Source organism: Paramormyrops kingsleyae, chromosome 23 (genome assembly GCF_048594095.1).
Source record: "Paramormyrops kingsleyae isolate MSU_618 chromosome 23, PKINGS_0.4, whole genome shotgun sequence".
NCBI classification, from domain to species: domain Eukaryota; kingdom Metazoa; phylum Chordata; class Actinopteri; order Osteoglossiformes; family Mormyridae; genus Paramormyrops; species Paramormyrops kingsleyae.
Genome location: NC_132819.1, coordinates 8,373,743 through 8,386,212, shown reverse-complemented (window position 1 = coordinate 8,386,212; position 12,470 = coordinate 8,373,743). Strand labels below are relative to the sequence as shown.

General features: G+C 55.0%; 1 protein-coding gene across 21 annotated transcripts in view; it reads left to right on the top strand.

Annotated features, from left to right (window-relative positions):
* macf1a (microtubule actin crosslinking factor 1a) overlaps positions 1 to 12,470 on the top strand; it is a 143,740-nt gene that overhangs the window by 110,732 nt on the left and 20,538 nt on the right. For 17 of the 21 annotated variants that reach the window (XM_072705726.1, XM_072705729.1, XM_072705717.1 and 14 more), the window contains 13 exons: positions 3,398 to 3,559; positions 3,677 to 3,847; positions 4,248 to 4,414; positions 4,509 to 4,668; positions 5,338 to 5,664; positions 6,566 to 6,650; positions 7,239 to 7,465; positions 7,549 to 7,755; positions 7,884 to 8,111; positions 8,356 to 8,574; positions 8,984 to 9,187; positions 10,592 to 10,817; positions 11,876 to 12,102. In XM_072705726.1, the coding sequence (XP_072561827.1) occupies positions 3,398 to 3,559; positions 3,677 to 3,847; positions 4,248 to 4,414; positions 4,509 to 4,668; positions 5,338 to 5,664; positions 6,566 to 6,650; positions 7,239 to 7,465; positions 7,549 to 7,755; positions 7,884 to 8,111; positions 8,356 to 8,574; positions 8,984 to 9,187; positions 10,592 to 10,817; positions 11,876 to 12,102 (2,610 nt within the window). The remainder of the gene's footprint in view (positions 1 to 3,397; positions 3,560 to 3,676; positions 3,848 to 4,247; positions 4,415 to 4,508; positions 4,669 to 5,337; positions 5,665 to 6,565; positions 6,651 to 7,238; positions 7,466 to 7,548; positions 7,756 to 7,883; positions 8,112 to 8,355; positions 8,575 to 8,983; positions 9,188 to 10,591; positions 10,818 to 11,875; positions 12,103 to 12,470) is intronic. The other 4 variants (XM_072705724.1, XM_072705725.1, XM_072705728.1 and 1 more) reach the window with 1 other exon arrangement.

Genomic DNA, 12,470 nt, shown 5'->3' with positions numbered 1-12,470 from the left:
CACCCCCGCGCAGCCATGACCGTAAGCGGTCGGCGTCCGCGTCAGGTTTTAGGATTCTGAGAGCTGGCCCTTTGGGACGTGTGTCCCGGCTCCTTTAGCCTGTGAACTTGCAGCACACCTGTGTACAAATCAGAAGTGAGTGACATGGGGAGGAAAAGAGGGGGTGGAGACGGGGGCAGCAGCATGAGAGAGAGCAGAAAGCAGACGGTGTGGGTCCCGCAGAAGCAGGAGGGCGCCCCCCCGGGCATCGCTGGCTGTTATGACGGTTGAGGCGCAGCGGGACGGCACAGACAGGAAGCACCTGTCAGACCAGGAAGGTGGAAAACAGCCAGGTGGGGTGGGGCAGCGCGGGTGATGAGGTAATCTCTTAATCAGCCCGTTATGCCACGTGCATGACAGTTAATAGGTCCTATAGTAAAAATTAAAATTTAAATGGTGGGAAGGAGGGAGCAGGGTAAAAGAGAAGGGGAGCAGTGAAAGGAGCAGAACAGGAGGTGAGAGATGTAAAGACGACGGGGTGGGTGGGGTTTGGGGGCGAGACGAGGCAGTGAAATCTCCCAGGATGCAGTGGGAGCCACTGGCTACGCTGCCTACGATTTGAATGGAATAGTGTCGCTTCATTTAGCCTCCCTCTGAAGACCAGCCTCATATAGCCTTTCTGTCCTCCTGCGCTCTCTGTGGGCTGTGACCACAGCCAAACACGCATGTAATCTGTTACGTGTGTGAACTGGCATCTACATGCATGTGTTTGGTTAATATGAGGACCGCATGCACTACGGCGTTACCGGGACCTGCGGTCTTGCTGGTGCTGGGGTGCTGCCATGGAAACCGGTGCCCCTCCAACACTTTGTTGTATCCCTTTATACAGAAACACACCCACTTAATGTTCCCAGAAATGCCCCTCCCCCCAGGGGGCCAGCTGCTACAGGGGACATGCTGGGCCAGCCTCCTTGGGTATGGGTACGGGGGTGGGGGTGAGGAGGAGCTTCTGGGATGGAGTGGAGCGTTATGTAGCTTGGCACTTCCCACAAAGCCTTGCCTACGTAGTGTATGGGTGGTGGGGGGGGGGGGGCTCCCACAGAGCACCCCCCATCCGCCCCCAGCTTCCCGGCACGGAGCGCTGGAATGATCGGCATCCCAGTGACACTCTGGAGAGGACCGCTTTCCGCTGGCGGGAGGAGCACGGGAAAGAGGGAGAGAGGAGATGTGAAGATTTTGAAGAGGCAGTGTGATGGAGATGGATATACATGAGTATCACACATACTGTACACCCAGTACTGGTGTGCACTCCCTGTCACACCTGGCCGTGCGCACACACACAGCACCAGCATGCACTCCCAGTCACACCAACACACACACAGGCATGCAGTGGGATGAAGCAGGTCAAGGCCTCTACCTCATTGTTTTTGGGACAGAGTCCCTTCCTGTTTGAGACGCCCATTGCCACGGCACAGATGTGTGCAGAGACCAGCTGTACACAGAGCATCCTGTCACGAGAACACACACACACACACACACACACACACACACACGCACACGCACGCACACACAGACACAGACACATATACACACACACACACACACACACACAGAGTGCTTGGACGCATTCAGAGGCACCCTCTAAAACTGTCACAAAGACTGTACTGTTTCACATGCCACCTTCCGGCTCCCTCTCCCATCATGCAGTTCCCCCCACTCCCCCCCCCCCCCCCCCCCACATCATGCACTGCTGCAAACCCATAATCTCCCAGCCTGGCAGTCCGTGGTCTCTGCTTCTGATATCAGTAAGTCCCTCAGGCCTCCTTCACATGTGTGTTTCCATGTGCCTTGCGCTTGGTTATCAGCCGCTCAGAGGGCTGCAGCTTGCAGGGTCCTGGTTAGGAAACGGTGAGTCTGCCACAAGCAGAAGAATCTCTCCTTCGCAGCTTTCCAAAGCCCAGTCATTTTGTGGCTCCTCTCTTGCATTGTCCTCCCCCCTCAGTGCCTCTCCGCATTCTCGGTGCTGTCATCACATCAGGCTGCAGTGTGCTGGAGGGGTCGTGCCAGGAGTGGCAGGGTGACGGGCGTGGCAGGTCGAGTGTGGCCTGGCCCTGTGACTCAGCGCAGTCAGGCTGGGTGTGTGTGTGTGTGCGTGTGTGTGTGCGTGTGCGTGTGCGTGTGAGCGGGTTTACCTATCCTTATGGGGACATAATGTCCCCATAACGTGATAAATATCCGTTTTTTTCCCGTATGGGGACCGGTTTCCTGGTCCCCATAAGGGAAAACTCTGTTTTATAAAAATAGGTGACTGCTATGAAAAAACTAAAAATGCAAAAACTCTTGTATTTTGTTTGGTTACTTATGGTTATGGTTAGGGCAGGGTGGGGGTTAAGGTTGTCATAGTTAGCGTTAGCATTTTTCCCATTGATGAATGAGCGGTCCCCATAAGGATATGTTTACCCTACATGTGTGTGTGTGTGTGTACGCGTGTGCCTGTGTGTGTGCATGCATGAGTGTGCGTGTGTGTGTGTGTGTGCTCTCTTATATCTGTAATCCTTTTATCCCCTTTATTATTTTTCTTTTCCCACCTCCTCGTCCTCATCCTCTGCTCCTGTTGTCTTCCACCATCCTCTCTTTCTGAGATCTTCCGAGTAGCAGCAGAGCACTTTGGTGATACTACATGTTGCTCTGCTACTGTGACTGCAGGTTTTATGGCCAGCAGCTCGTGGGCTTGAAGATCACTGAGGTTTCGAATGTCCAACATTTGAGAATCTCAGCGATGTGCTGATATTTTGGGGTAATGGCGCTGTCTCTGTCGGCCTCTTTTTGTGGGCAGGGTAGGGCTGCCGGGCTGGGCTGCTCTCTCCGTATGCGTGCTCTTGGTGTTTGCACCAGATCATCTGGCAAGATGAGCTCCACATGTTTTTCTGCTTTTTAATGGGTGTAATTTCCAGTGCAGATCTCACTGGGTGTGATTTCTGAGCTTCCCAGTGCTGCTGTGTGTTGCCAGTGCATTATTTTTGAAGTGAACACGCTTCAAACACGACCGTTTCCCCTCTGGTGCCAAATCGAAAGGGCTCAGCATACTTTCACAAAATGATTACATATTAACGCTAAAGGCATGGAGGATGATGACGACAGCAGCACTTACTTGTTTTTCACTACGGCAGGCCTGCAATAAACCAGTATTTAATGATTGGAAAGGAATTGGGGGAAATATAACATTTATTTTAGCAGATGCTTTCGAAAGTGACAAAATTGAGAAGGCAGGGTCAGTTGGGGGTTAAGGGCCTTGTTCAGGGGCCCAACGGTGACATCACTCTGCTGACCCTGGGATTTGAACTGCCGACCTTTTCATCACAGGCCCTCAGGCTCCTGTATCTGAGCCCCCCCCCCCCCCCACCTATGCCCTCTCCAGGCGGTTGAGCGGGAACAAGTAGACAGCATTCAGCCCCGGCTGCAGCAGGTAAACGCCGTGGGCCAGGGCCTGATCCAGAGTGCGGCCAAGGACACAGACACGCAGGCACTGGAGCACGACCTGGATGCCACCAACCTGCGCTGGAACTCTCTCAACAAACGGGTGCGTGTGTGCGGGTGTGGGGGTGCGGGTGTGGGGGTGCGTGTGGGTGCCAGTGTGTGTGTTTCTAATGATACATCCGGCCGCCACACACATATGACTCTGTGTGCTTGCCCACAGGTGGCGGAGCGCATCGCACAGCTGCAGGAGGCCCTGTTGCATTGTGGGAAGTTCCAGGATGCCCTCGAGCCCCTGCTAAGCTGGCTCAGTGACACGGAGGACCTCATAGCGAATCAGAAGCCTCCGTCAGCCGAGTACAGGGTGGTCAAGGCTCAGATACAGGAGCAGAAGGTGAGTGAGGAAGCAGGGTGCAGGAAGTGAAGCAAGCAGTGCAGGGTACAGGAACCGGGGAAAACGGGAAGTGAGGTAAGCAGTCCAGGGTTCAGGAAGTGGGGAAAGTGGGAAGTGAGGTGAGCAGTGCAGGGTACAGGAAGTGGGGAAAGCAGGAAGTGAGGTAAGCAGTGCAGGGTACAGAATGTGGGGAAAGCAGGAAGTAGGCACTGGAAATGGAACGAGCTGGGCCAATGTTTGAGTTCTCTTACCTGTTTAATACTGGCCAGTAGCAGGATACCGAGTACTGATGCAGAAAGTCACTTATCCAGGTGTTTGCTTTGTGTTTTTGTGATTATGATTTTATATTGTCTTGAGATTGTAAACCGCCACCACCCCCCCCCCCCACACACACACCCAGCTGTTACAGCGACTCCTGGATGACCGGCGGGGCACAGTGGAGATGATTCAAGCCGAGGGGGAGCGCATCGCCGCTACCGCCGAACCTCATGACCAGGACAAGATCCGCAAACAGCTGGAGAGCCTAGGAGAGAGGTGGAGCAGGCTGCTGGACAAGGCCGGCGCTCGGTACGCTCATTGGCCATTGCGTGTGTGTGCACAGGTATATGCTCCTACCCACCTGAGATCCCATCTGACCTGTCTCTCCGCGACGGCCCTGCAGGCAGCGGCAGCTGGAAGAGCTGCAGGTCCTGGCACTGCAGTTCCATGAGGCTGCGGAGCCGCTGGGGGAGTGGCTGAATGCCACCGAGCGACGCCTCAACACCGCTGAGCCCATGGGCACCCAGACCGCTAAGATCACTCAACAGATCGTGCGCCACAAGGTACTTGCCCCCTGGAGGACAGCAGCGGTATGACAGGCTCCAGTTTAAACATGTCTGAGAAGAGAGGTGTTACCCACCATTAAGCAGTCACCCTGTGGGGAGCGTACAAAATCATGGGGGTGTCCACTGCCCTGGGGGGAGGGGAGGGTGCGCAGTCAGCTTTCACTACTACGCTTACAGGGGTCAGCTAGTGTCATAAGACCCGCGTGAGCTACAAAGCAGGACTGAGGTACATGTCCCGTGTGGAGGGCCTTCCACCGAGCGTACCTTCAGCCATCACCCCCACCCAGCCAGCCTGCCTTACCCCCTCCCTCCCCCCCATTTCCTGTTGGTCCTGCTTGCAATACGTCATGTTTCCTTTATAGTCGTCCTGGAACATGCCCGCTGTGGTAACCTCATTATGTCCTGTAATTGGCCATGATAAGCCGGTTATTTCATTTGTTTTATGAGTTTTTATGTTTTATGAGCTTATGTTATGCGTTTGTCTTGCTCTTCCTTTTTAGCCCATATCTTTATGTTATTACTGTGATTTTATTTATGATTTGCCATCTGCATGATCCATCTTTTATGTTCTTCTCCCCTGCACTCCTGATTTCCCACCCCATCATCCTATTCCCACCCACTCCCATTGCCTCGCTACTCGGGGGCACTGTCCCGCCCCACTCCCAGGCCCTCCACGAGGAGGTGCTTTCCAGGGAGGCCGAGATGAATGGGCTGGAGGCCCTGGGGGCGGCACTGGGCCCGCTGAGTTGCCGGGCGGACCGCGAGTGGCTGGCGGAGCGCGTGGGGGCGGCGCGGGGGGGCCACAGCGAGCTGCTGGAGCGCTGTGAGCGCCGCGCCGCCCTGCTGGAGCAAGCGCTGGCCAACGCGCGGCTCTTCGGCGAGGAGGAGGTGGAGGTGCTCAACTGGCTGGCGGAGGTGGCACAGAGGCTGGCGGAGGTGGAAGTGCAGGGCTACCAGCCCGAGCAGCTGGGAGAGCTGCACAAATACACCCTGGTACGGGGAGCGTGCACGTGCAAGCATGTATGCGTGTGTGACAAGCAGCGGGGGGTGTACATGCGTCCCACTGCAGGATCAGCTCTCTTCATATGGGCTACTTGAGGCAGGAGCGAGTGGGCCAGCTGTAGGGGGTGATTTAGGCTACGTTCACACTGCCATGCTGAAGTGACTCAAATCGGATTTTTTGCCTTAATGTGACAAAAATCTGATCTTTTCAGGGCTGTGTGGACACACAAATCTGATCTTTTCAGATCGGATATATATCCGATTTGCAGCCATGCGACCTGAATGTGACGCTCAGATCGGAATTCATGTGGCTTTTTGCTTATACGCATGCGCTGACATCATCAGCCTGCGCCGGCAGCGCAGGAAGGTAAAAATGGAGGAGAGCTGCGATAACAGTCAGTGGAAGGATGGAGAAGTTGAGGATTTAACTGATATTTGGGGAAATGAATCTGTTCAAGCTAAACTGGAAGGAACCTATCGTAATAGAGTAGTATTTTCAATATAAGAAATGGCACAGCGCGGACACGAACGTGGCTACAATGCCAAAGAAAAATACAGAGCCTGAAGTCAAAGTTTAAAGAGGCAAAAGACTTGAATCAGCGCAGCGGTCATGGCCGCACAACGTGCCAATTTTACGACCAGCTTTTTACCCGTGGAAAAACGTATCAATGTGCGCATGCGTGACGTTTCAGAGGACCGATGCGTTCACATTACAGTCAGATACAGGTCACTTGTGCTTATGAATGTGAACCGTCAAGATAGACAAATCCGATCTGAGCAAAAAATCGGAATTGATTGATGGGGCTGGCAGTGTGAACGTAGCCATAGAGAGAATCTACCCTGCAGGGATGTGTGTCCCATAAGGCCATTTGTGTTCCCACCTCTCCAACAGTCACTGAATGAGGAGATCCTGAGCAGGAAAAAGACGGTCGACCAGGCCATTAAGAACGGACAGGCTCTGCTGAAGCAGACCACAGGTATGGACCTCTTCAGCCCCAACATGTGACTGCACCGCTATGGGTGTTTATCAGACTCCAGCACAGTTGGATTGATTTAAGTTTCAGTAGTTTTATATCGTCACTTAAAGAGGGAAGTGGTCTCTCTACAACTGAATTGTTAGCTTACCTGCCATTAAACTGGATTATGTCACATCTTCACTGGAGTTTTCCCTCACCTGTGCTGCCGTTACCTGTACCTCCCTGACCTGTCCATCCGTTACCTGTACCTCCCTCACCTGTGCTGCCGTTACCTGTACCTCCCTGACCTGTCCATCCGTTACCTGTACCTCCCTCACCTGTCCATCCGTTACCTGTACCTCCCTCACCTGTGCTGCCGTTACCTGTACCTCCCTGACCTGTCCATCCGTTACCTGTACCTCCCTCACCTGTCCATCCGTTACCTGTACCTCCCTCACCTGTCCATCCGTTACCTGTACCTCCCTCACCTGTCCATCCGTTACCTGTACCTCCCTCACCTGTCCATCCGTTACCTGTACCTCCCTGACCTGTCCATCCGTTACCTGTACCTCCCTCACCTGTGCTGCCGTTACATGTACCTTGGCTTAGGTGAGGAGGTTCTGCTGATCCAAGAGAAGCTGGATGGGATCAAGAGTCGTTATGCTGAGATGACTGCTGGCAGCAGTAAGGCCCTCCGGACCCTTGAGCAGGCCCTGCAGCTGGCAACGCGATTCGCCACCGCCCATGAAGACATCAGCCAATGGCTGGAGAGCTTGGAGTCAGAGCTGAACAATGTGGAACCGGACACCACGCCGGCCTATCAGGACAGACAAAAGGTATGTGTGTGTGTGTGTGTGTGTGTCTGTCTGTCTGTCTGTCTGTCTGTCTCTGGAGCTAGACCCTGTGTGTCTGTGTGTAGGAGCTGAAATGCGTTTCGGCGGAGAAGCGGCTCATTCTGGACACGGTGAATGAGGTGGGCAACGCTCTGCTGGACCTGGTGCCCTGGCGTGCTCGCGAGGGGCTCGACCGTCTGGTCGCCGACGCCAACCAGCGCTACCGGCAAGCCGACGAAACCATCACCCAGCGCGTGCAGCTGGTGCAGGCCGCCATCCAAAGGTCACAGCAGGTACTGCATCTCACACAGCCACCTTAATCCGAAATGTCCCCCGTTTTCTGCGGGCACTACTGACCCCTCTCATTCCCTCCCTCGTTCGCTCGCACCTGTTGTTCCTGCCTCCCCTGTCTGGATGTTAGTACGAGGAGGCCGTGGATGCGGAATTGGCCTGGGTGGGTGAGACGGAGCGCAAGCTTGCCTCCCTGGGGCCACTGAGTTTGGAGCCCGATGTGACTGTGGCTCAGATGCAGGTGCAACGCGCCTTCAACATCGACATCATCCGGCACCGCGACACCATGGAGCAGCTGCTGCGCACGCAGCCTGATGTGCTGGAGGCATGCAACGAGCCGCAGAGGGACTCCCTCAAGGTGAGGGGGCCCCAAGGCAGGGCAGGGGGGCCCTGAGGATGTGGTATGAGGGCAGGGGGCCACTGGTCCTGCATTCGGATCCTTCAGATTATCCCCAACCTTGGAAAAAGACACATTTTGTGAAGCCATAAGGTGTTTTGCTTCCCTCTGGATGCGCGTATTCAGTGGGGGAAGGAGGAGGGGCAGTCTGCCATTCTAAGCCTTCACTTGTATGGATCCCAATTGTCCGCTCCGGCCCTCACAGGCCAAGACTGAGTCCCTGCACGCGCGCTTTGAGGCGGTCAGCCAGAGCCACGCTGAGCGCTTCTCGGCGCTGGAGCAGGCCCAGGTGCTCGTGGGCCGCTTCTGGGAGACGCACGACGAGCTTGAGCCCTGGCTGGGCGAGACTGAGGCGCTGATCGCCCAGCTCCCGCCGCCCGCCATCGACTCAGAGACTCTGCGGCTGCAGCAGGACCAGATGCGGGTGAGAGGGGTCGGGGGGGCAGAGAGGAGGGCTGGCCGTAACAGTTAAATGGGGTGCATACAGGGGTGGAGCCACAGGGGTACTGGGCCCAGCTGAAAGCTGATTGGCCCCATCCCCTGTCACTCACTGATTCACAACATACTACTGGCTAATGATAAGGTCAGCCCTTTTGTATGAATTATGGCCCCTCTTATGCCTTATGCTCCACCTCCTTAAGCTTCTGGTTAAAAATACCAGATTTTTTTTAAAAAAAGAAAAAGACTAGTGCTGTAAAACCCTAAGGGTGGGCTCTCTGTTTTAACTGTTTCCCCCCCCCCCCACCACCACCCACCCTTCCTGCCCCCCCCCCCACCACCCACCCTTCCTGCCCCCCCCCCCTTTAATGGGCCCCACTGCCCCCCTCCCCCAGCTTCTGAGGGAGTCCATCGCCGAGCACAAGCCCCACATTGACAAGCTGCTGAAGATCGGCCCCCAACTGGCCGAGCTGAGCGCCCAGGAGGGGGCATCGGTGAGACGGCGCTTTGCTGACACAGAGAGCCGCTACCAGGCCATCAAGGAGGAGGTCAAGGCCCGGGCTGCCGCCCTGGACGAGGCCGTGTCGCAGTCTGCGCAGGTGCGCCCCCTGCCTGCCGCTGCATGCCTGCCTGCCTGACTCAGCCTGCATGCACACGCACACACACTCACTCACTGTGGAGCATTCTGTCTTATTTACTGACTTTAATGTCAAATCCAGTGTTTCCTAATCCATTCCTCGAGGGCCCTCAGATAGTCCCCGTTTTTGCTCCCTCCCAGCTCCTTCGCAAAAATGTGGACTGTCTGGCTAGGAGCTGGGAGGGAGCAAAAACCTGGACCGTCTGTGGTTCCCCGAGGACCGGCATGGGAAACACTGCTCTAATTTGTTATTTAAAGTATTTAAAGTTATTTAAAATTTATGTGATGAAGTTTTTTTGCTCTGAGAAGCGCCCCCCCCCCCCCCCCCGGTTTGGGGCTTATTCCAGGCCCTGCGGGGGTTAGACTGTGCGCTGTTCCTTCACAGCACCCCTGTATGAGCAGAGCCGTATCCCCTCAGTGTTAGCGACATATGCTACTTATCGTGTGTGTGCATGTCATTCATCTAACACATTATATTGTTTCTGCACTCCTATCCCTGTAACTACCCTGCCCTCCATTCTCCCCCCACCCCCTCTGCAAAACCTCCTGCTCCCTGCACCACATGCCTTCGACATGCCCCCCTTTGCACCCCGTGCCCCCCCACCTCCCCCGCCCCATTTTCACCCCCCCCCCATCCTCCACCCCGTGCCCCTTCACTGTGGATGTGCTGCGTGCCCCCTCCCCCCGCCATTGCCTCCGTCACCATCACCGCCTCCTCGCCCAGCTGGTAGAGGTTAGTACCACTTACCGGCCCGCCCACCATGCCGCTCTCCTCCACTGACACGCTGACTGTACTGACGGGCGTACAGGCCCACCAATGAGGCAGGAGCATTCTGCACCAAAGGTGGTACTAACGACTGCTTGTGTTACCAGTTGCTTATGTCTAAAACATAACGATACCAGTAATACTCGCTAACTTTGTTTAGCTAGCAAAGGTAAGTGCCACAAAATTTTTTAAAAGATTAACTGAGGTGATTAAGCATGATAGACTAAACAGAAGAATCATTTGAGTGATGACCTTGATGTGACCAACTGAAAAATGCACACAGAAAGACAGAAATTTGTCTGTCTGTGTTGTATAGCATTTCGCCGCCCTCTTTGACTAGATGTTCGGTCGTTTGGTGCGTGATAACAGAGCCCTTTCCAGCTGATAAATAACATGTAGTGTCAGGCTTTTCCTGCCCATTGTGAGGTGGACTTCCTCTCTGTCACTTCCTCATCTCCTCTCTAAACTTCCTGAGCACGAGTTTCCTGTTTGCCACGTCGGTCCCCTCGCATCAGTTCCCTGACATCTTGCGGATTCCTGTTTTCGGCGGCAGTTTTCTGGTCCCATGCTTCCTGTTCGTGACTCTGTCCGCCCTCTCAGTTCCATGACAAGATGGACCCTCTCCTGGAGTCCCTAGAGGCGGCGGTCCAGCGCCTGAGACAGCCCCCTCCTGTTGCGGCAGAGGTGGAGAAGATCCGGGAGCAGCTGGGGGAGCACCGTGCCTCGGGCCTGGAGCTGGATAAGCTGCTGCCCTCGTTCAGTGCCCTGTGTGCCCGCGGCGAGGAGCTGATGGCCCGTGCTTCACCGGATGACCCAGCAGCGCAGGGTGAGGCGTCACTACACTCACACCACACCGGTTCACAATGCATGCTTTTGTTACCAGTGTCCATAAGGCGGTTCATAAAGCCAGTTTGGTGTCTTTGTGCTACCCATAGTCATTAGAGTAAAGCAGCCCCTAGATGGCCACGCCCATAAATACAAACCACACCCCAGGCAGCATGTCCATTGGTGCAAAGCACACCTCCAAATGCCACGCCCATCGGTACAAAGCACACCTCCAAATGCCACGCCCATCGGTACAAAGCACACCTCCAAATGCCACGCCCATAAATACAAACCACACCCCAGGCAGCATGCCCATCGGTGCAAAGCACACCTCCAAATGCCACGCCCATCTGTACAAACCACACCCCAGACAGCATGCCCATCGGTACAAAGCACACCCCAGGCAGCATGTCCATTGGTACAAAGCACACCTCCAAATGCCACGCCCATCTGTACAAACCACACCCCAGACAGCATGCCCATCGGTACAAAGCACACCCCAGGCAGCATGTCCATTGGTACAAAGCACACCTCCAAATGCCATGCCCATAAATACAAACCACACCCCAGGCAGCTTGCCCATCGGTACAAACCACACCCCAGGCAGCATGCCCATCGGCACAAAGCACACCTCCAAATGCCATGCCCATCTGTACAAACCACATCTCCAAATGCCACACCCATCAGTACAAAGCACACCTCTAAATGTCACACCCATCGGTACAAACCACATCTCCAAATGCCACACCCATCGGTACAAACCACACCTCCAAATGCCACACCCATCGGTACAAACCACACCTCCAAATGCCCCGCCCATCGGCACAAACCACACCTCCAAATGCCTGCCCATCTGTACAAACCAGATCTCCAAATGCCATGCGCATCAGCGCAAACCACACCCCTGATGGCCACACCCATCTGTACATGCCACACCCCTTTCAGCAGGTAGCTGGTATACAAAGCCGCTCCCTGTTCCATGTACTCAGACTTGCCATTGTGCATGAAGCCCCTCCTTGTGTACGGCATGCTGACCCGCCCCCTGCCCCCCCACTGTAGCGGTGCGCTCCCGCTTGCTGCGCCTGCGCTCCCTGTGGGATGAGATCCGGCAGCGGGCCGAGGAGCGGGAGAGCAAGCTGCAGGATGTGCTAGACCTGGCCGGAAAGTTCTGGGCCGACATGGCGGCACTGCTGAGCACGCTGCGGGAGTCCCAGGAGATTGTGAAGGACCTGGAGGACCCCGGCGTGGACCCCTCACTCATCAAGCAGCAGATCGAGGCCGCAGAGGTGATGCCTTATGGATGCATAGCGCTTTGTAATCATGTTCTGGAGCCTTAAACCGCAAAGAGCGATATTGCGTTTTCTTACGTGTTCTTTAGGCACTGACAATACAGACGCTCCTCTACTTACGATCTTTCAACTTACGAACTTTCAGACATTCAAACGAGAGGACTGTAAGTCCAAATTGTGTTCGTTGAGCTCCCATTTCCTGTCCGCAACAATTTTTTTTTTCTGCGTGCCAATTCCACCTAGTACGACTTCATGCCGCTACTCCCGCCACGCAGCAGCGTAGCGTTCGTACTCCCAGCATCCTAGCTCTTTGTACTTGCGTATACCCTTAAAATGATGTTGAATAACGACTTACGAACAATTTA